The following is a 22,565-nucleotide window of genomic DNA, read 5'->3' as shown; positions in this document are numbered from 1 at the left end:
TCAGCAGCGGTTACCAGCAAATAAAAACAGCTCCGTTGATCACCTGCTAGTTCACATTCCCAAATACGGTCTTTTTCTTCTTTGGAAGAAGAGAAGAGTTTGTTTTTTCTTGTTTTGCCAATATGCAGTAAGAGTAACCAATAAAGGTATCTGGGAAGGAGATTTTTAGTAAAAAAAAAATAGGGGAGCTGGCCTGACTTGGCAGGGTAGAAAGCTGCTAGTGAGTTCGATTTGTGGAAAACTGAGAAATACGTCAAGACTCCAAAGTTTCTCATCAGTATTCTGTGGTCATACATTGCTATGTGAAAGACAATGTCAGTCAACACACGAAGGAAAATTATTTAGGATAAGAACAAACTAAAAAGATGAATACAGGGGCGCCTGGGTGGCTCAGTGGGGTAAGCCACTGCCTTCGGCTCGGGTCATGATCTCAGGGTCCTGGGATCGAGCCCCACATCGGGCTTTCTGCTCAGCAGGGAGCCTGCTTCCCCCCTCTCTCTCTGCCTGCCTCTCTGCCTACTTGTGATCTCTCTCTCTGTCAAATAAAAAAATAAATAAATAAAACTTAAGAAAAAAAAAAGATAAATACAGAACTTAATTCTCACAAAGTAAAGAATGTGGTACTACTGGGCCCTTTGGGATGAGCCTGAGTATGATTGTGATTAAATGAGGGCTGTGGGCCACCTAGGTGGCTGTCAGTTAGGTGTCCGTCTTCTGATTTTGGCTTAGGTCATGATCTCAGGGTTGTGAGATCGAGTCCCAAGTTGGGCTCTGCACTCAGCGGGGAGTCTTCTGCTGGAGATTCTTTTTCTCCCTCTCCCTCTGCCTCTCCCCCACTTCCACACACGTGTGTGCACACACTCTCTCTCATATAAATAAATCGTTTTGTTTTTTTTTTTGAGAAGGTTGTCTAAGGTGATGGGAAATGTGTTTTTTGGGGGAAGGGATAGACTAGTGGCAGGACATCCTAGGCTCAAGTCTAAGTTCAATGAAAGACTTTTGAACACTTTTTTAGTGACTACAGCATAAAATGTATAAGTAACAATATAGAATTGTCCCAATACTCATCTTTGAAAAATATATAATAGGATGAAAATAAATAATTTGGAAATTTAAAAAAAACATGTTTATCTTAATGGGAAAAATACCTTTGATTAATGTATTAGACTAAAAAGAGAGAGAGAGAGAGAGAGACAAAAGAGCACCCTTACCTTTCCTTACCAAAAATTTCAATGAAAATCACCTAAAAATTACACTTTCACCAATTCTTGGTTTAAAAATCTAAAAGTTAATATAGGTTTGTTTATTTTTATTATTGTTGTTTTACATTAAGTTTGTTTAAAACAAAACTTTCATGTGAAATATTTTTCAAAGATATAATCATTACTTTCACTATATAGGTCTATCCTAGAGAACTTCAAGTGCATTGGTCCATTTTTCCCCACAAAGATAGTATTTTTCAACTAGTCTAATGAAAGACAAAAAAATAAACAAAAAAAGGTCACAATAGAGAAAAATGCTGGAGTAGAAATCTGGTAACCAAATTCACGTCCTGCTACTACACAGTGCCATGATTGGATTTCCAAGGCCTCAGTTTTTTCATCAATAACAAGAAAAGGTGAAATAATATTGACTTTCATGAAGGATTTAATTTGCAATGACTTCAAGATATCACCAGCTTTCATACTAGACACCAAACATGACTAGCAGTACCGACCGACATACTGTAATTCCAGAGAACATTGCTGATTACATTCCCCAAAGCAATTTTCTCCTTTCTTCTCACCTAAGAATCCCAATTTTTGTGATTGTTTCATTACTTTTATCAAACACAGTTTGGCTACAAGCATGGAATGTAATTATGGTCAATGACGACATGTAATGGGAAATATACTGTGAACCACTGGAAAAGATTTACCTTCTGGAAAAAGAGAAGTGCAAGATGAGGTGCTATTCAACCAGCCTCAAGAGTAACTATATAAGGATGTTACATGAGAATTTCAGTAGAAACATTGTGGTTCTTAGTGCACATGCCTAATATAAAGCCAGCAGGCTGAGAAGGGCTGAGCAAAAATGAATCTTTAATAACTTTATTAAGCAACTGACTGACTATGCTTATAATCCTCTAATGCCTAACTTCATCTAAAGTAAAATACCGAATTTATTTATTTTGAAAGCACTTTCACTTGTGAATTCTGTTATTTGATACTAAAAGCACTAAAATTGATAAAAATAATCTTTTTTTCTTTTAGAGGGAGAGAGAGAAAGGAGGAGCAGGGGGGAGAAAGAGACTTTCAAGCAGGCTCCATGCCAAATGCTTGAGCCCAACTCAGGGCTGGATCCGTCAACCCTGAAATCAGGATGTGAGTCAGATGCTGAACAGACTGAGCCATGCAGGAGCCCCCCAAAAAAAGTTTTAAGAGAAAAGTCAGATTAGCTATTGACCCTTAGCTTCCATCACTACTCAGTGAATTGGGTGTAGTACAACCTCTACAAATGTCCTATTATTTTTATATTCATTCCTTTACATGAAGGAATGAAAATACATGCTATACTGAGTCCAAATAATTCCCATATTTTTGCTTTAAAGTATGTCACAAAAGGGAGAATATGTAAACAACTGTTATATTCCACGTGGCAAGATTCCACAACAGGACATAACATAGGCACAGAAACTTATCTAGCTAGTTCCACAGTTGCAAAGAAGAACATAATAAATAACAAACTTAAACATTAATAAATAAGTCTAGAGGTGAATTTCCTTGGTTTTAAATGTGAACCAGTGATAAGCATCAGCATTAATTCACTATAGCTAAGTTAGTTTAATATTTTTGAACTTTGCCATTTAATGTTGTTGGTAAATCCAGGTTGATTTAAAAAATGGTAAGGAATTGGAACTGATTAGTAAAAGCTTGGTAATTATCAGTTAACTGTCAATTACTCCATTCATCACATCTTAGATACTTTGTCTACATTTTTATGTATTAGATACTCACATTTTAAAATATTTTTTGCCTACACAACAAAATAAAAATTTTGAGTGAACATATCTGAGGAAATAAAAAAGCAAATGAGAGAATAACAATGTATGATGATTTATATTTTCTAAACAAAAATATTTTAAGTTTCTTATGAACTCTGACCAAATTCTCAGGGGCCACCTTGAACACCAAATGTCCCATGTAAATCTTCCTGGTTCCCTTACCAAAATGATTTCTGTCCCTTTTGATTCCCATAGCACACTGCTTCTATGTATACTAGGGCATTCACTATCAACGTTGCATCAGCTCTTTTTCTTATACTTGTCACTATTAATAATATCCTTGTAGGCATGACTGTGGTTTAATCATACCTGTACCCCTTACAGGGTCTATCCAGTATCTTTTGTGGAGGATATTCAATTTGTTGAATTGATGAGAATTGTAGTGTTTTTATTCTTCCAAAACAAATATTTCATTGGAGTTTATCTTTAAAACTCTCTTATAAAAGAAATCTCTTTCCCAAATCCTAGAATATAGCTTCTCTTAACAACTATACCAATATAAAAGAATGTAAATGTCAGACCTGAAACAAAGTGACTTTAACATGCAAGTGACTTTCATACAAGGAAAGGAAGCCATTATGAAATGTCATTTTTCCAGCAGGTGTGAGGAACAACTTTATACCAAGCGATGTGTGGTCAGTGGCATCGTCAATGTCTTTTGTGTCGTGGAACAGAACACTCAGAATAAGTTGAAATGGTCTTTCTCCTGTGTCCTTCTTTTGTGACTGTTCACAAGGTCTAGCAAACTTTAAACATCTCCTGAATCAACTTATTATTTTAAGTTTCCAGCCATATAACATGAGTAAATACTTTACTCCTTGACCAACTGAAATTATGTTTTGCTTGGGCTGTGCTCCCTGTCTCCAGTCCCGTTCCTGTGAATCTATTCCCACTATAGAGGTATGAACAAATACATTTAATCCCTTAATACCCACATGGCAAACTGCTGACGTTTTATGCTGATATGCAATACCCCTATATATACCTATATTGATTTTTCTAATCCCCAAATTCAATGAAGGCAACCTATTCACAGAACGTCTTTACTGTATATCATGCATTCCATTTGGCACTGTGTATATCATTCCCTCTGAGTGAACAACTTCCTCACTCAAAATTACCAATCCAAATCCAATCCACACTTCAAGACTCCAGATAAGTCCTGCCTTCTCTACAGTGTTTGATGGATCAATCTACATCACATCCATCTCTTCCCTAATCTGAATCCTAAACTTTGTTCTTTGCATAAACTGACAATTACATGAGTAGAATGTATATGCTTCAAAGGAAGAAATCATTTTTTAAAGAATTATTTGAGAGAGAGAGAGAGAGCACGCAACAAAGAGTGGGATGGGAGCAGGGAGGGACAAAGGAAGAGGGAGAAACTTAAGCAGACTCCATGCAGAGGACAGAGCCCTATGCACGGCTCAATCTTATGACAGGAATCACAACCAGAACCAAAACCCAGTGGGATGCTAAACCAACTGTCCCATCTAGGAACCCCAAGAAATCATTCATTATACAATTTCATTACTCTAACAAAGGGCTCAAAATATACTAGGCATATAATCTGATTATTGCTACTGAGGACTTGATGTAAAGGGCCAGATGGACTTATAATGTGGAGATCCAAATATAATAATGTATATTGCCGTTCTGATCTCTACATAAATATTTATTTTTTAAAAAATGAAAAATTGGGGCGCCTGGGTGGCTCAATGGGTTAAGCCTCTGCCTCCAGCTCAGGTCATGGTCTCAGGGTCCTGGGATCGAGCACCACATCGGGCTCTCTGCTCAGCAGGGAGCCTGATTCCTCCTCTCTCTCTGCCTGCCTCTTTGCCTACTTGGGATCTCTGTCTGTCAAATAAATAAATAAAATCTTTTTAAAAAATGAAAAATTATCTTTTTACCTACTAAATTTAAAAATGAAAATACATCCATATTCAAAGAACTCTGCTCCTTTAATTCACTCTTAGAACTTGGGTAATACTACTAAATCACTAAAGCTTCATTTTTAGAGTTTAAGAAAACTGGACAATTCACTAGAACTACTTTCCTATCATGCACAGTTGCATATATGTAATTATATATATTTAGAAATATCCATTAGATTTCTATGAAGTCATATTTCAAATTCAACATTTTAGCAATACCCTACAAAAAGACTGCCTCAATTTAGATTTAAAATGTATGAACAAAACAATATTAAAAGGAGGCAGCTAACATTTTTACAAAGAAGACATACAAATGGCCAACAGGTACATGAAAAGCTTTCAACATCACTGACCATGTAGGAAATGTAAATCAAAACCATAATGAAGTATTACCTCAGACCTGGTAAAATGACTATTATTAAAAAGAGGAGAAATAAAGTTTTGGCAAGAATGTAGAGAAAGGAGAAATTTTGTATGCTATTGCTGGAAAAGTACATTGTTATACCATTATGGAAAACAGTATGGGGGGTGTCCTCTAAAAATTAAAACTCGATGGGGCCCCTAGGTGTCTAAGTGGGTTAAAGTCTCTGCCTTTGGCTCAGGTCATAATTCCAGGGTCCTGGGATTGAGCCCCGCTTTGGGCTCTCTGCCTGCCTCTCTGCCTACTTGTGACTTCTGTCTGTCAAATAAATAAATAAATAAATCTTTTAAAAAAATAATTAAAAAATTAAAACTAGAACCACCATATACTCCAGCGTCCCTACTTCTGGGTATATAACCAGCAGATATATACAGGATACAAAACCATCCACAGAAATCAGTTGCTTTTCTATCTACCAATGATGTGACTAAAGAAAGAGAAATTAAAGAATCAATCCCAATTATAACTACACCAAAAAACCATAAGATAGAGAAGGAGCAAAATGGCAGAGGAGTCAGGGACCTAAATTTCATTGGATTCCAGGAATTCAGCTTGAGAGTTATCAAACCATTCTGAACATCTACAAACTCAACAGGAGATTGAAGAAAAGAATAGCAACAATTCTACGAACAGAAAAGCAACCACATTCTCTAAGGTAGGACACACAGAGAAGTGAATCTGAGGTGCTATACAGGAAGATAGACCATTGGGAGTGGGGGGCATGCAGCTCCTGGCAAGCGGTAGAGGAGGGGAGGACAAAACTGGAACTTTTAGAAGTCTACTCCACTAAGGGAAGAAGCTCCAGAGGCTAAGCAGGGGATAGAGCCGTCAACAGGACAGTGTGGTATCGGGAGCACACAGCAGGAATCTGCTGGGTTTGGAGACTCCAAATGGGGCTGTGTGCCAGAGATAGAAATGCTCACTCAGAGTCCGGGTAAGCACAGAGCAAGGCCAGAGACCAGGGAGAGAGAAGGGATAGACTGCTTTTCTCTGAGGGCACACTGAGAAGTGGGGCCCTGAACTCTCAGCATCTCCAGGGCTGGAGATTGGGAGGCTGATATCTTCATTTCTGTCTTCCAAAGCTATATGGAAAGTGTTCAAGGAAAAAAAGCTGCCAAGAACAAAACTGAAGAGATTACTTAGCCTGGCCCCTGCCAAGGGTGGAGGAATTCCATCTCTGGCAAAGACATTTGAGAAGGCACCCCCTTCAATAGGCACCCCCCCAAGAAGGTCAGCAAAAACATCCAGCCAAGATCAACTTCACCAAACACTGAGAACTACAAAACTCCAGAGCTAGGAAAATACACCACACAGAATTCATGGCTCTTGTCCCATGATTCTTTAGTCACTGAAAGATAACATTTTTAAATTCAATTTCTTGTCTTGATTTTTTTTTTTTTTTGGAATTCTTCATCTTTCCTATTTTACCAATTTTAACTATTTTATCATATCAAAACCTATTTAAAAGTCCTTTTTAATTTTCATCGTTAGAGTCATATTCCATCCCTTCACTGTATGTAATCTTATTTTTTGTATACATATAAGTTTTTCTTCCTTTAAAATATTGGGATACAGTTTCTTCTTTTTTTTTAATATTTTATTTATTTATTTGACAGACAGAGATCACAAGTAGGTGGAGAGGCAGGCAGAGAGAGAGGAGGAAGCAGGCTCCCTGCTGAGCAGAGAGCCCGACGCAGGGCTCGATCCCAGGATCCTGGGATCGTGACCCGAGCCGAAGGCAGAGGCTTTAACCCACTGAGCCACCCACGCGCCCCAGGATACAGTTTCTTCTAACAGACCAAAAAATACCCTAAATCTAGCATATGGATTTGTCCTAGTCTCCAGCCTGATCACAATCTCTCCTTTTTTTTCTATTTTTCTTCTTTCAACCAACTGCTTAGCAATTCCTTTAAAAAAAATCTTTATTAATTTTCATCTTTAAAGTCATAGTCCATTCTTCATCATGTTTATCCTTATATTTGTGTATATATATAAGTTATTCTTTCTTTAAAATTTTGGGAGGCAGTTTTCTAACAGACAAAAAGACACCCAAAATCTAGTGTGTGGCTCTATTCTATTCACCAGTCGAATTATACAGACAGACAGATAAACACACACACACACACATATACACACACACACATATACATATATGCGTGAGTGTGTGTGTGTGTGTGTGTGTGTGTGTGAGTGTGTGTATTTTTTCCCCTCCTTTCTTCTCCCCCAGGTTCAGGTCTCTCCTGATTTGGTTAGTATCTACTTTTCTGGGGTCATTGCTACCTATTTAGCATTTTGCTCTCTCATTCTTCAGTTCTTCTCTGGATAAAATGACAAGACAGAACACCTTACCTGAAAAAAAAAAAAAAAAAGAACAAGAGGCAGAACCAACAGCTAGGGACCTAATCAATATGGACATTAGTAAGAAGCCAGAAATAGAGTTACAATGACAGCTATAAACATGCTACATGGGTTTGAAAAAAGCATAGAAGATACTAGAGAATCCTTTTCTGGAGAAATAAAATCCCTTTCTGGAGAAACAAAAGAACTATAATCTCACCAAGTTGAAATTTTAAAAAGCTATTAATGAGGTACAATAAAAAATGGAGGCTCTTACTGCTAGGAAAAATGAGGAAGAAGAGAGAATTCGTGATATAGAAGACAAAATGATAAAAGACAGAGAAGCTAAGAAAAAGAGAGATAACTACTGAACCAGGAGTGAAGAATCTGAGAGATAAGTGATACCATAAGATGAAACAATATTAGAATAATTGGTATCCCCCAAAAGAAGAAAGAGAGAGGGGTTCATACGGTATACTAGAGCATATTATAGCAGAGAACTTCCCTAATTTGTGGATGAAAACAACCATCAATATCTGGGAGGCACAGAGAACCCCCCTCAAAATAAATAAAATAGGTCAACACCCCATCATTTAATAGTAAAACTTACAAGTCTCAAAAACAAAGACAAAATCCTGAAAGCAGTCTGGGACAAGATATCTATAACCTACAATGGTAGAAATATTCAATTAGAAGCAGACCTATCCACAGAGACCTGGCAGGGGAGAAAGGACTGGCATGACATATTAAGAGCACTAAAGGAGAAAAATATGCATTTAAGGATACTATATCTACCTAGGCTGTCACTGAAAATAAAGGAGATAAAAAGCTTCCAGGACAAACAAAAACTAAAAGAATTTGCAAACACCAAACCAACCCTATAGGAAATACTGAAAGGGCTCCTGCAAGCAAGGAGAGAGCCTAAAAGTAACAGACTAGAAAGAAACAGGGACCATGTACAGTAACAGTCACCTTACAGCCAATGCAATGGCACTAAATTCGTATCTTTCAATAGTTACCCCAAATGTAAGCAGGCTAAATGCCCCAATCAAAAAACACAGGGTATCAGAATGGATTAAAAAAACAGGAACCATCGATATTCTGTCTGAAACAGACTTATTTTAGACTTCAGGTTGAAAGTGAAGGGGTGGAAAACAATTTACCATGCTAATGGACATCCAAAGAAAGCTGAGGTGACAATACTTATATCAGATAATTTAGATTTTAAGCTAAAGACTATAATAAGAAATAAGGAAGGACACTAGATCATACTCAAATGGTCTGTCCAACAAGAAGATCTAACAATTTTAAATATATATGACTCTAACATGGGAGCAGCCAATAATATAAACCAATACATAACAAAATCAAAGAATCACAATGAGAATAACATAATAATAGGAGGGGACTTTAATACCGCCCCTCACTGAAATAGACAGATCAGCTAAGTAAAAGATCAACAAGGGAAGAGAGGCTATAAATGACACACTGGACCAGATAGACATCACAGATATATTCAGAACATTCCAACACAAAGCAACAGAATACACATTCTTCTCTAGAGCACATGGAATATTCTATAGGATAGATCACATCGTAGGTCACAAATCAGGGCTCAACTAGTATGAAAAGACTGGGATCATTCCCTGCATATTTTCAGACCACAATCCTTTGACACTGGAACTCAACCACAAGAGGAAAGTTGGAAAGAACTCAAATACATGTAGGCTAATGAGCATCCTACTAAAGAATAAATGGGTCAACCAGGAAATTAAAGAATTGAAAAAATTGATGGAAACAAATGAAAATGAATACACAACTGTTGAAAATCATTGGGATGCAGCAAAGGTGGTCCTGAGAGGAAAATACATGGCTAAAGAAGACTTTCTCAAGAAACAAGAGAGGTCTCAAATACACAACCTAACCCTACACCTAAAGGAGCTGGAGAAAGAACAGCAAAGAAAGCCTAAACCCACCAGGAGAAGAGAGATCGTAAAGATCAGAGCAGAAATCAATGAAATAGAAACCAAAAGAATAGTAGAACAGATCAATGAAACTAGGAGCTGGTTCCTTGAAAGAATTAGTAAGATTAATAAACCCCTGGCCAGACTTATCAAAAAGAAAAGAGAAAGGACCCAAATTAATAAAATCATGAATGAAAGAGGAGAGATCACAACCAACACCAAAGAAAAACAATCGGAAGAACAGATATGGGGTGCCAGGGTGGCTCAGTGGGTTGGGCCTCTTCCTTCAGCTCAGGTCATTATCTCAGAGTCTTGGGATTGAGTCCTGAGTTGGGCTCTCTGCTCAGCAGGGAGCCTGTATCCCCCCCACCGCTTTTGTCTCTGTCTACTTATGATCTCCCTCTCTCTGCAAATAAATAAATAAAATCTTTAAAAAAAGAACATATTTTGAGCAAGTATACATCAGCAAATTTGAAAATCTGGAAGAAATGGATGTGTTTCTAGAGATATATAAACTACCAAAACTGAACCAGGAAGGAATAGAAAACCTGAACAGACCCATAACCTGTAAGGAAATTGAAGCAGTCATCAAAAATCTCCCAACAAACAAGAGCTGAGGGCCAGATGGCTTCCAGGGAAGTTCTACCAAACATTAGATGAAGTATTAATAGCTATTCTCCAAAGTATTCCAAAACATATAAATGGAAGGAAAAGTTCCAAACTCATTTTATAGGCCAGCATTACCTTGATCCTAAAACCAAAGACCTCATCAAACAAGAGAATTACAGAGCAATATCTTTAATGAACATGGATGCAAAAATCCTCACCAAAATACTAGCCAATAAGATACAACAATACATTAAAAGGATTATTCATCACGACCAAGTGGGATTTATTCCTAGGCTGAAAGGTTGGTTCAACATCTGTAAATCAATCAGTGTGATATAATACATTAATAAAAGAAAGAACAAAAACCTTGTGATACTCTCAATACATGCTGAAAAACCATTTGACAAAGTACAGCATCCTCTCTTGATCAAAATTCTTCAAAGTGTAGGGATAGAGAGTACATACCTCAGTATCAAAAAAAAAAACAACTATGAAAAACCCACAGCAAATATCATTCTCACTGGGCAAAAACTGTGAGTTTTTCTCCTAAGGTCAGGAACACAGCAGGGCTGTCCACTATTACCACTGCTATTCAACATAGTACTAGAAGTCCTAGCCTCGGCAATCAGACAATAAAAAGAAATAAAAGGCATTCAAATCAACATAGAAGAAGTCAAACTCTCACTCCTTGCAGATGATATGATACTTTATGTGGGAAACCAAAAGACTCTACTCCAAAACTGCTAGAACTCATACAGAAATTCAGTAAACTGTCAGGATATAAAATCAAAGCACAGACATCAGTTGCATTTCTATGTACCAACAGCAAGACAGAAGAAAGAGAAATTAAGTAGTCAATCCCATTCATAATTGCACCCAAAACCATAAGATTTCTACAAAGAAATCTATTAAAGATTCTGAGTAAAGAGGCAAAGAATTTTTACTCAGAAAACTATGAAGTATTCATGAAAGAAATTGAGGAAAACATACTCATTGGATTAGAAGAACAAATATTGTGAAAATGTCTATGCTACTTAATATGGAAGCAGAAAAGACCCTGAATCACCAGGGGAACATTGAAAAAGAAAACCAAAGTCAGCAGCATCAGAATTCCAGACTTTAAGCTCTATTACAAAGCTTTCATCACCAAGACAGTATGGTACTGGCACAAAAAAGGAATTCAGCAAATTCCTATCTATGTTCCACATAAATCAGTGGCATAGAGAGCCCAGAAATGAACCCTCAACTCTATGGTCAAATCACCTTCAACAAAGCAGGAAAGAATGTTCAATGGAAAAAAGACTGTCTCTTCAATAAATGGTGGTGGGAAAATTGGACAGCCACATGCGTTAGAATGAACTGGGTAATTTCCTTATACTGCACACGAAAACAGACTCAAAATGGATGAAAGACCTCAAGGTGAGACAGGAATCAATCCAAATCCTTGAGAACATAGGCAGCAATCTCTTCCACCTCAGCCACAGCAAATTCTTCCTAGAAACATCGCCAAAGGCAAGGGAAACAAGGGCATTGGGACTTCATCCAAATAAAAAGGTTTTGCACAACAAAGGAAACAGTCAACAAAACCAAAAGACAAACAACAGAATGGGAGAAGATATTTGCAAATGACATATCAGATAAAGGACTAGTATCTAAAATCTATAAAGAACATATCAAACTCAATACCCAAAGAACAAATAATCCAATCAATAAATGGGCAGAAGACAAGAACAGATATTTCTGCAAAGACATCCAAATGGCCAACAGACACATGATAAAGTGCACAACATCACTTGTCATCAGGGAAATACAAATCAAAACCACAATGAGATACCACCTCACACCAGTCAGAATGGATAAAATTAACCAGTCTGGAAATGACAGACGTTGGCAAGGATGCAGAGAAAGGGGAACCATCCTACACTGCTGGTGGGAATGCAAGCTGATGCAGCCACTCTGGAAAACAGCAAGGATGTTCCTCAAAAAAGATGGAAATAGAGCTACCCTACAAACCAGCAATCATAGTACTGAGTATTTACCCTAAAGATACAAATGTAATGATCTGAAGGGGCAGGTGCACCTGAATGTTTATAGCAGCAATGTCTACAATAGCCAAACTATGGAAAGAGCCTAGATGTCCTCTGACAGATGAATGGATAAAGAAAATGTGGTACACACACACACACACACACACACACACAGGAACAGTATGTAGCCATCAAAAAACAAAAAAACAACAAAATCTTGTCACTGGCAACAACATGGATGGAACTAGAGGGTTATTATGCTAAGTGAAATAAGTCAATCAGAGAAAGACAATTATCATATGATCTCTCTGATATGAAGAATTTGAGAGGCAGTGAGGGGGGTCACAGGGGAAAGGGAGAGAAAAATGACACAAGATGGGACCGGAGAGAGAAAAACTGTAAGAGACTCTTAATCTCAGGAAACAAACTGAGGGCTGCTGGAGGGGAGGGGGTAAGAGGAATGGGGTGGCTGAGTGATGGACACTGGGGAAGGTATATGCTATGGAGAGTGCTGTAAATTGTGTAATGCTGATGTTTCACAGACCTGTACCACTGAAACAAATACTACACTATATGTTAATAAAAAAAATTTTAACAGACACATACACAGAAACAAATATAAGATAATTAAGAATAATCCTAACCAAAAAGGTAAGAGATCTGTACTCTAGAAACTACAGAGCACTTATGAAAGAAATTAAGGAAAACACAAAGAGATGGAAAAATATTCCATGCTCAGGGATAAGAAGCATAAAGACTGTTAAAATGACTATGCTGCTCAGAGTAATCTACACATTCAATAGAATACCTATCAAAATGCCATAAACATTTTTTGACAAAACTGGAACAAATAATCCTAAAATGTGTATGGAACCAGAAAAGTCCCCTAATCATGAGGGGAATGTTGAAAAAGAAAGCCCAAGCTGGGGGCATCAAAATGCCTGACTTCAAGCTGTATTACAAAACTGCAATCATCAAGACAGCATGGTACTGGCACAAAAACAGGCACCTAGATCAATGGACCAGAACAGAGAGTCCAGAAATGAATCCTCAACTCTATTGTCAACTGATCTTCTACAAAGCAAGAAAGAATATCCAATGGAAAAAAGATAGTCTCTTCAATAAATGAGGCTGGGAAAATTGAATAGCCACTGCAGAAGAATGAAGCTGGACCATACACAAAGATAAACTCAAAATGGATGAAAGTCCTAAATGCGAGACAGGAATCCATCAGAATTCTAAAGGAGAACACAGGTTAATAACCTCTTGGACCTCAGCCACAGCAACTTCAGGCAAGCTACATCTCTAAAAGCAAGGGAAACAAAAGCAAAAATTAACTTTTGGGACTTCATCAAGATAAAAAGCTTTTGCACAGCAAAGGAAAGAGTCAATAAAACCAAAAGGTAACCTACAGAATGGGAGAAGATAGTTGCAAATGACTTTTCAGATAAAGGGCTGGTATCCAAGATCTATAAAGAACTTCTCAAACTCAACAACCAAGAAATAAATAATCTACTCAGGAAATGAATAGAAGACATGTGGAGACATTTCTCCAAAGACATACAAATCACCAACAGACACATTAAAAATGCTCCACATCACTTGCCATCAGGGAAATACAAATCAAAACCACAATGAGATACCACCTCAAATCAGTTAGAATGGCTAAAATTGACAAGACAGGGAACAACAAATGCTGGCAAAGATGTGGAGAAAGGGGAACCCTCTTACACTGTTGGTGGGAATAGAGATGGTACAGCCACTCTGGAAAATAGTATGAAGGTTCCCCAAGATGTTAAAAATAGAGCTACGCTATGACCCAGCAATTACATTACTGGATATTAACCACAAAGATACAGATGCAGTGAAAAGAAGGGGCACCTGCACCCCAGTGTTCATAGCAACAATGTCCACAATAGCCAAACTGTGGAAGGATCTGAGATGTCCTTCAATAGACAAATGGAGAAAGAAGATGTGATTCACATGTATAATGGAATATTACTGAGCCATCAGAAGGGATTAATACCTACCATTTGCATAGACATGGATGGAACTGGAGGGTATTATGCTAAGTGAAATAAGTCAGAGAAAGACAATTATCATAGAATTTTATTCATATGTGGAATATAAGGAACAGAGCAGAGGACCATAGGGGAAGGGAGGGAAAACTGAATGGGAAGATACCAGAGAAGGAGACATACCATTTGAGATCTTTAACTCCAGGAAACAAACTGACGGTTGCAGAAGGGAGGTGACTGGGGGGATGGGATAATTGGAGGATGGGTATTAAGGTCACATGACCTGATGAGTACTAGATGTTATACACAACCAAGAAATCAATGAACACTACACCAAAAACTAACGGTGTACTATATGTTGGCTAACTGAATTTAAATAAAATAAAATTTAAAAAAAGAAAATGTGGTATATACTCACAATGGAATATTTAGTCATAAAAAAGAAAGGGGGGCACCTGGGTGGCTCAGTGGGTTAAAGCCTCTGCCTTTGGCTCAAGTCATGATCCTGGGGTTCTGGGATCGAGCCCCACAACAGGCTCTCTGCTCAGCAGGGAGCCTTCCCACCCCACCCCCCTGCCCCACTTGTGATCTCTTTCTGTCAGATAAACAAATAAAATCTTAAAAAAAAAAAAGAAAAAAAGAATTCTGTTACTTATGGTAACATGAAAGAATCCAGAGGACACTATGCTAAATAAAATAAACCAGACACAGTAAGGCAAGTATCTTATGATTTCAATTATACGTGGAATCTAAAAAAGTAAAACCCATGCAACCTGAGAGTAGAATGATAATTGCCATGGAAGAGGGATAGGGGAAATGAGGAGATGTTGGATCGTAAATGTTCTCACCACACACACACACACACACACACGCATAAAATGGCAACTATGTGAGGTAATGGATGTGCTATTTAACTTGATTCTGGTAATCATTTCACATTGTATACATATAATCATCATATTGTATACCTACGAAAATTACATTTTTCAAACTAAATAGAAATTTGCCAATCATACCTAATGAAGCTAGAAAAAATATGAAAAGAAAAATTAATATTTATGGAATATGTGATATATAGCCACCTACCTGTATGTCCATGTCAAAGCCAATTTCACGAAGTACATTCACAATAATCAGGCAATTGTGCAGATACTGTTCAGAACTTTTTGGTTGTGTGTACATTTTTTCAAAATGAGACTCAATCTTGAAAAGAAAACAATCAAATCTTTTAGTAAAGGAATAAAAATTACTACTTTTTAACTGTTCTCTTTAGTTCAGCAAAGAATCATTTAAGTGTTAACATCTGTCAGTAGTAGATTATTACAATCAGAATACCAGAATAAACAAAAAGGGAATGCTGGTCATTCAGATTCAGATGTGATTTAAATTAAAACACTGAAAAGAATCTCCTTATAAAAAATACTTTGAATTTTAATTACTAAGTTCTTTCAAATAATAAAAGACCATTCCTTATAAAAAAGACTCTTACCAAAAACGGACAATAGGCTCCCAACTGGGTTGCAAAAACAAGGCCATCTAAAAGGTCTTTGTCAAAATTTACTATCCATCTCTCAGAGGGAATAACTCCTGTTCCAAAAAAGAGTAAGTATAACATTAGTTTTATTTTTCTAAAAAAGTTACCTTATGGTATCTGTCTGAATGTATTCTGATATTGTCACTATGTAATACAGAAAGTATTTTAAACTGACAGACATTATAGAAAAAAAAATGCTTTTAAAATCATTCTTATTGTGGAGACATTTAGTGCCCAGTTCAACTGTGAAGGAAAAGAGAACCTATGCCTGGCTTTATTCCCCTGGTTTTCAAGGACATTGATCTTTGATAGGCTTTCTTCCAAAGTGACATACAAAAAAACAAAGCAACGATCTATAATTTTCTATTCCCTGAAAGGAAAATGGATTGATGAATAACGGACGATGAGAAAAATGAAAAAAAAAAAAAAGAGAGAGAGAGAAAAAAAGGAAAAAGGATGTCTTATGGAATTTCAACAATAGTCAAAAAAGTTTTTTTACTTTCCTTGGAAAAGAAAAAACATATTATTTTGGAAATAAAAACAAAATTTAAACCTCCAAACAATCATAAGAGAATATTATGAAAACTATATGCCAAAAAATTGGGCTATCTAGAAGAAATGGATAAATTCCTAGAAACCTAGAAACCACTAAAACTGAATCAGGAAAAACAGAAAATCTGAACAGACTGATAACCCTCAAAGAAACTGAATCACTAATCAGAAAATTCCCAATGAACAGAAGTCCAGGATCAGAGGACTTCACGGGTGAATTCCACCAAACATTTAAAGAAGAGTTTAATACCTAGTCTTCCCAAACTATTCGAAGAAATAGAAAAGGAAGGAAAACTTCCAGATTTATTCTATGAGGCCAGCATTACCCTAATAGCAAACCAGAAAAAGACACCACTGAAAAAGGGAAATACAGGCCAATATTTCCAATATACACAGATACAAAAATACTCAATAAAATAGTAGCAAAGCAAAGATAACAGTACATTAAAGAAATCATTCATCACAATCCAGTGGGGTTTATTCCTGGGTTCCAAGGGTGGTTCAGTATTTTTTTTTCTTAAAGATGTTATTTATTTATTTATTTGACAGAGAGAGAGAGAGAGAGGGAGATAGATCACAAGTAGGCAGAGGGGCAGACAGAGAGAGGGGGAAGCACTCTCCCTGCTGAGCAGAGAGCCCGATGTGGGGCTCAATCCCAGGACCTTGAGACCATGACCTGAGCCAAAGGCAGAGGCTTTGACCCACTGAACCACCCAGGTGCCCTATGGTTCAGTATTCTCAAATCAATCAATGTGATAGGTCACATCAATAAGTGAAAGGCTAAGAACCATATGATCCTTTCAATAGATGCAGAAAAAGCATCTGACAAAGTACAACATCCATTCATGATGAAAACCCTCAACAAGGTAGGTTTAGAGGAAACATACACCAACATAATAAAGGCCATCTATGAAAAACCTAGAGCTAACATGATCCTTAATGGGGAAAAAAGGAGAGCTTTTCCCCAAAGGTGAGGAATAAGACAATGATATCCACTCTCTCCACTTCTACTTAACATAGTACTGGAAGTCCTAGCCGTAGCAATCAGACAACAAAAAGAAATAAAAAGGAATTGATAAAAAAGAAGCAAAATTATCCTTGCAGATGTCATGATACTATATATAGAAAACCCAAAAGACTCTACCAAAAAAACCTGCTAGAACTGATAAATGAATTCAGTAAATTTTTAGGATACATATTCAATCTAAAGAAATCTGTTGCATTTCTATAAACCAATAATGAAGTAGTAGACAGAAAAATTAAGGCATCAGTCTGATTTATAATTGCACCAAAAATAAACTACCCAAGAATAAATGAGTCCAAAGAGGTAAAAGACTTCTCCTCTGAAAACTATAAAACACTGATGAAAGAAATCTAAGATGACACAAAGAAATGGAAAGACATTCCATGCTCAAGGACTGGAAGAACAAATGTGGTTAAAATGTCTATACTAGCCAAAGCAACCTATACATTTAATGCAATCCGTATCAAAATACCAACAGCATTTTCCAGAGTAGAACAAGCAATCCTAAATAAAACCACAAAAGACCCAAATAACTAAAGTAATCTTGAAAAAGAAAAGCAAACCTGAAGGCATCACAATTCTGAACTTTAAGTTATATTACAAAGTTGCAATTACCAACACAGTATGGTACTGGCACAAAGAGAGACACACAAATCAATGGAACAGAACAGAAAACCCAGAAATAAACCCGTAACTACTTGGTCAGTTAATCTTGGACAAAGAAGGAAATAACATCCAATTATGGTATTGGAAAACTGGTTAGCAACATGCAAAAGAAGGAAACTGGATGACTTTCTTACTCCATACATAAAAACAAATTCAAAATGGATTGAAGACCTACATGTGAGACCTGAAGCCACAAAAATCCTAGAAGAGAACGCAGGCAGTAACCTCTTTGACACTGACCACAGCAATTTCTTCCTAGATATGTCTCCTGAGGCAAAGGAAACAAAAGCCAAAATAAACTACTGGAACTACATCAAAATAAAAAGCTTCTGCACAACAAAGGAAACTATCAATAAAACCAAAAGCAACCTACTTCATGGAAGAAGATATTTTCAAATGACATATCTGATAAAAGGTTAGTATCCAAAATATACAAAGAATTTACAAAACTCAACACCCAAAAGGCAAATAATCCAATTGAAAAAATGGGCAGAGGCATGAATAGATATTTATCCAAGGAAGACATATGGATGACCAACAGACACATTTAAAAGATGTTCATCATCGCTCCCCATCAGGGAAATGCAAATCAAAACTACAATAATACATACCTGTCAGAATGGCTAAAATCACTAACACAAGAAACAGTTTTGGCCAATGATGTGGAAAAAAAGGAATGCTCTTGCACTGATGGTGGGAATGCAAACTGGTGCAGCCACTGTGGAAAACAGTAGAGTTTCCTCAAAAAGTTAAAAATAGAACTACCCTAAGATCCAGAATTTGCATTACTGGGCATTTACCCAAAGAATACAAAAGCACTAATCCAAAGGGACACGTGTACCCCCACATGTATAGCAGCAATACATGCAATAGGCAAAATAAGGAAGCAGCCCAAGTGTCCATCCATTGATGAATGGATACAGAAGATGTGGTATATATACACAACGGAATTTTATTCAGCCATGAAAAAAGAATGAAATTTTGTCATTTGCAACAGTGTGGATGGAGATGCAGAGTATGAGGCTGAACAAAATAGGTCAGTCAGAGAGGGATGGGTACTTGCAAATTCACTAATATGTGGAATCTGAGAAATGAATGTGCAAAGGGGAAAATAAGAGACAAACCAATAGGCAGATTCTTGATCACAGAGAACAAATTGGTGGTTGTTGGCAGTGGGGGGGCAGGGGTTAAGGTAAATAGGTGATGGGGATTAAGGAGAGCACCTGTGATGCATACTTGGTAATGTATGGAAGTGCTGAATTGCTACGCTGTATACCTGAAACTATAACACTGTATGTTAACTGGAATTAAAATAAAAACTTAAAAAGAAATCAAAACCAGAAAGAAAAAACAACAAAACTTTCCAAAAGAGCCTAAATTCTTAAAGGTCTGATATGATGTCTTATCTGAAAACAAGGGTAAAATTGGTGATCTGCATAAATCCCCTCAAATGGCTCTCATTTTCTGTAAACAAGAAACTATGACAGGAGATGTTCATGATATGTATATTAACTTCACAAATCAAGACTGCTTTACATCTAGGGCGCCTGGGCGACTCAGTCAGTTAAGCATGCAACTCTTGATTTTGCCTCAGATCATGATCTCAGGCTGTGAGATTCAGCCCCATGTTGGGCTCCACGCTGGGTGTGGCCTGCTTGAGAGATTCTCTCTCTCTCCCTGTGCCCCTATTCCTACCCTTCACCCCCTGCTCACATGTGCTCACGGGCACACTCTCTCCTCCATGCTCTCTCTAAAAATAAAAAATAAAAAAGACTGCTTTACATCTGGTACTGGAAGACTAATTTCTCTGGAACCACAGACATCCTAGATACTTCACAAAAACAGTACCTGGTATTTATTCATCTGAGATGCTACAACATTGAAAATTCTATAGAATCTCTACAGCCTAATATTGCAAAATCAGCCCAGCAAACAAAGATCCCTAGAAATTTTCAACTAATACATAGCAAACAACATTTTGGACTGTATATTTCGAAGTACTTTTTGCTGGTAAAAACCTGTAAATAACTATATCTGATATATGATGTGATACAATCAAAGTAATGAGTTCAAAATGCACATTTCTGGTGGGCTGGATGTTTATAACCTAAATGTGCTTCTCTTAATGTATATGTGCCACCTCTGGCTTTTAATAAAAGCAAAGGTCTCAGTTTTGTAGCCAATAAGAACTGTAAGCAATTCTAACTTTAGTCTAAAAAAGGCAATTTACTACGCTTTCATGTTGATAGTGAATCAGACAGTATTTGTCGGACTATGATCTCTAAACATCCCAATGTCATCTTGTATCATTAAAGAGACAGAAATTCCCCTAAACGTGTTTATCATCTTGTAGAGGATCACATCCACAACAGGAAAACAACTAATGAAAAACCTCCTAACTAGAAGCTGATAGATAGATAACAATATAACAGTAAGTCTTATGCGTTTACTTCCAACTCCACCAACTGCAATCCAGCACCACAGGACATATTATGACCTACCCACTTTCCTTATTTCTAACTTAGCTCTTCAGTACAGAAAAAACTGGTTCTCATTACCTACAACATATTTACTTATTTGTTCAACCTTAGTATACATCTAAAGCAATTTCATTATTGCAAACCCATACCCTGGCAAGAAACTAGAGTAACTAGAGTAACATGTGCATGCACCAATCCTTTTGTCTTTAGGTCTACCATATGCAGTCATGATTGTTTTTACAAGATAATTTAGGTAGCACCCTTCCTGTCCATTATATTCAGTGAGGTTGTCAAACACCGGCAATGCAGTTAGATTCATTTGTCACAGCCCGCATTCCATCCTGAATTACTTCCATGTCTTAGCTGATTAAAAAATATATATGCACTAACACTCATTCTGTGTTGTATGCTTCCAGGACTTTGAAAGGTACCTTTTCATGTATTTATCACACTTCCTTCCAGAGAAGTTTCATCACCCCCCAAATTCCCATTTGTATTGTAGAGTCAACCAAAAAAAAAAAAAGAAAGAGGATTTTTTACTAGGGTTATATTGAATCTATACATCAATTTGGCAATATTGACAATAAAATATCTTACTCTTATGTCTTCCACTTCTACGTGCATGGTATATTTCTCTATTTACTTGGTTCTCTTTGATTTCTTTCTTCAGTGTTTCATAATGCTCAGTATGTATATCCTGCACATATTTTGTTGGGTTCATACTTAAGCATTTTATTCTAAGTTGCTATAATAAATTATATATTTTAATTACATATTCCAATTGTTTACTGCCATTATAAAACAGAATTTTTTTAAATACTGATTTTTTTAAGATTTTATTTAATTATTTGACACACACAGAGAGATTACAAGTAGGCAGAGAGGCAGGCAGAGAGAGAGAGAAGGGAAAGCAAGCTCCCTGATGAGCAGAGAGCCCAATGCGGGACTAGATCCCACGACCCTGAGATCATGACCTGAGCTGAAGGCAGAGGCTTTAACCCACTTAGCCATCCAGGCGCCCCTTTTAAATACTGATTTTGTATCCATTCTACAACCAGGACAAACTCTATACTAATTGTAAGAGATTTTTCATGGTTGCTTTGGGATTTCCTACTTGACTGTTATATATTATTCCGGCCTATTTCTCAGGGGTAGAGGTGGTTTGTGTTGTTGTTTTTATTATTATTTTCCAGTTTCTTTTTTAAGCTGCAATGAGTTTTCATCAGAGCTCTAAAGATGACTGTATGTGTGGTCCTTCTCCTCACATGTGGTAATAGAGAAGGCAGACAAATTGTTTGCCCCTCCCCTAGATCTATACTATGAAGGGTACATTCTCATACAGACTCACTCTCCAGTCATCTGTGAGCAAACAGTGAAGTCTGTGGAGTAAAAACCTGTAAAAGGATGCAGACATTCCTTATTGCTGTAGCCTCTAGGGATCTCACGCTCTCTCACTAGTGTATACTTGGTTTCTACCAATTCACCACCACCCTGACTCACCACGATCAATGTCTAGCTGTCTCTACCACAAGCAGACAATTGCTATTACCCCATTTCTTCCTGAAAGCACCTAGTTCTCCTTGGACTTCAGGATACTTTGTTGCCTTATCTTCCTGGGGAACTTAACACATTTGGGAATTTGTTATTTATATGGTTTTTGCTGTTGTTTTGTTTATGCTTTTGCTATAATTTTAAGGGTGGGAACAAAAGGTCTTTCTAGTTCTCTACCTCCCTGAGAGGAAAATTCAAAGTTACCTATTTCTGTTTAACCCATCACAACTTTGGAACTCTTCTGTTATTATTTCTTCAACAGCAGCTGGCATGAATTGTTGCTGTTCAAACATGGCTCTCTGTGAGAGGAGCATGGCAATAATCCTCCAGAATAGTGTTAAGAAGTAAAAACCTCCCTTCTCTGATCTGATCCCGTGCCTCCAACCTGTCATTCATACAGAAAGA

General features: G+C 37.0%; 1 protein-coding gene across 1 annotated transcript in view; it reads right to left on the bottom strand.

Moving 5' to 3' along the window:
• The window catches only part of CFAP47 (cilia and flagella associated protein 47), a 546,720-nt gene that overhangs the window by 299,293 nt on the left and 224,862 nt on the right, over window positions 1-22,565 (bottom strand). Inside the window, exons 34-35 of the mRNA XM_059157736.1 lie at window positions 15,843-15,940; window positions 15,440-15,556 (exon numbers count right to left, since the gene is read on the bottom strand). Coding sequence (XP_059013719.1) covers window positions 15,440-15,556; window positions 15,843-15,940 — 215 coding nt within the window. The remainder of the gene's footprint in view (window positions 1-15,439; window positions 15,557-15,842; window positions 15,941-22,565) is intronic.

Source organism: Mustela lutreola, chromosome X (assembly GCF_030435805.1).
Source record: "Mustela lutreola isolate mMusLut2 chromosome X, mMusLut2.pri, whole genome shotgun sequence".
Taxonomy (NCBI): domain Eukaryota; kingdom Metazoa; phylum Chordata; class Mammalia; order Carnivora; family Mustelidae; genus Mustela; species Mustela lutreola.
Note: the sequence above shows the minus strand (reverse complement) of the source record. Positions and strands in the feature narration are given on the sequence as shown.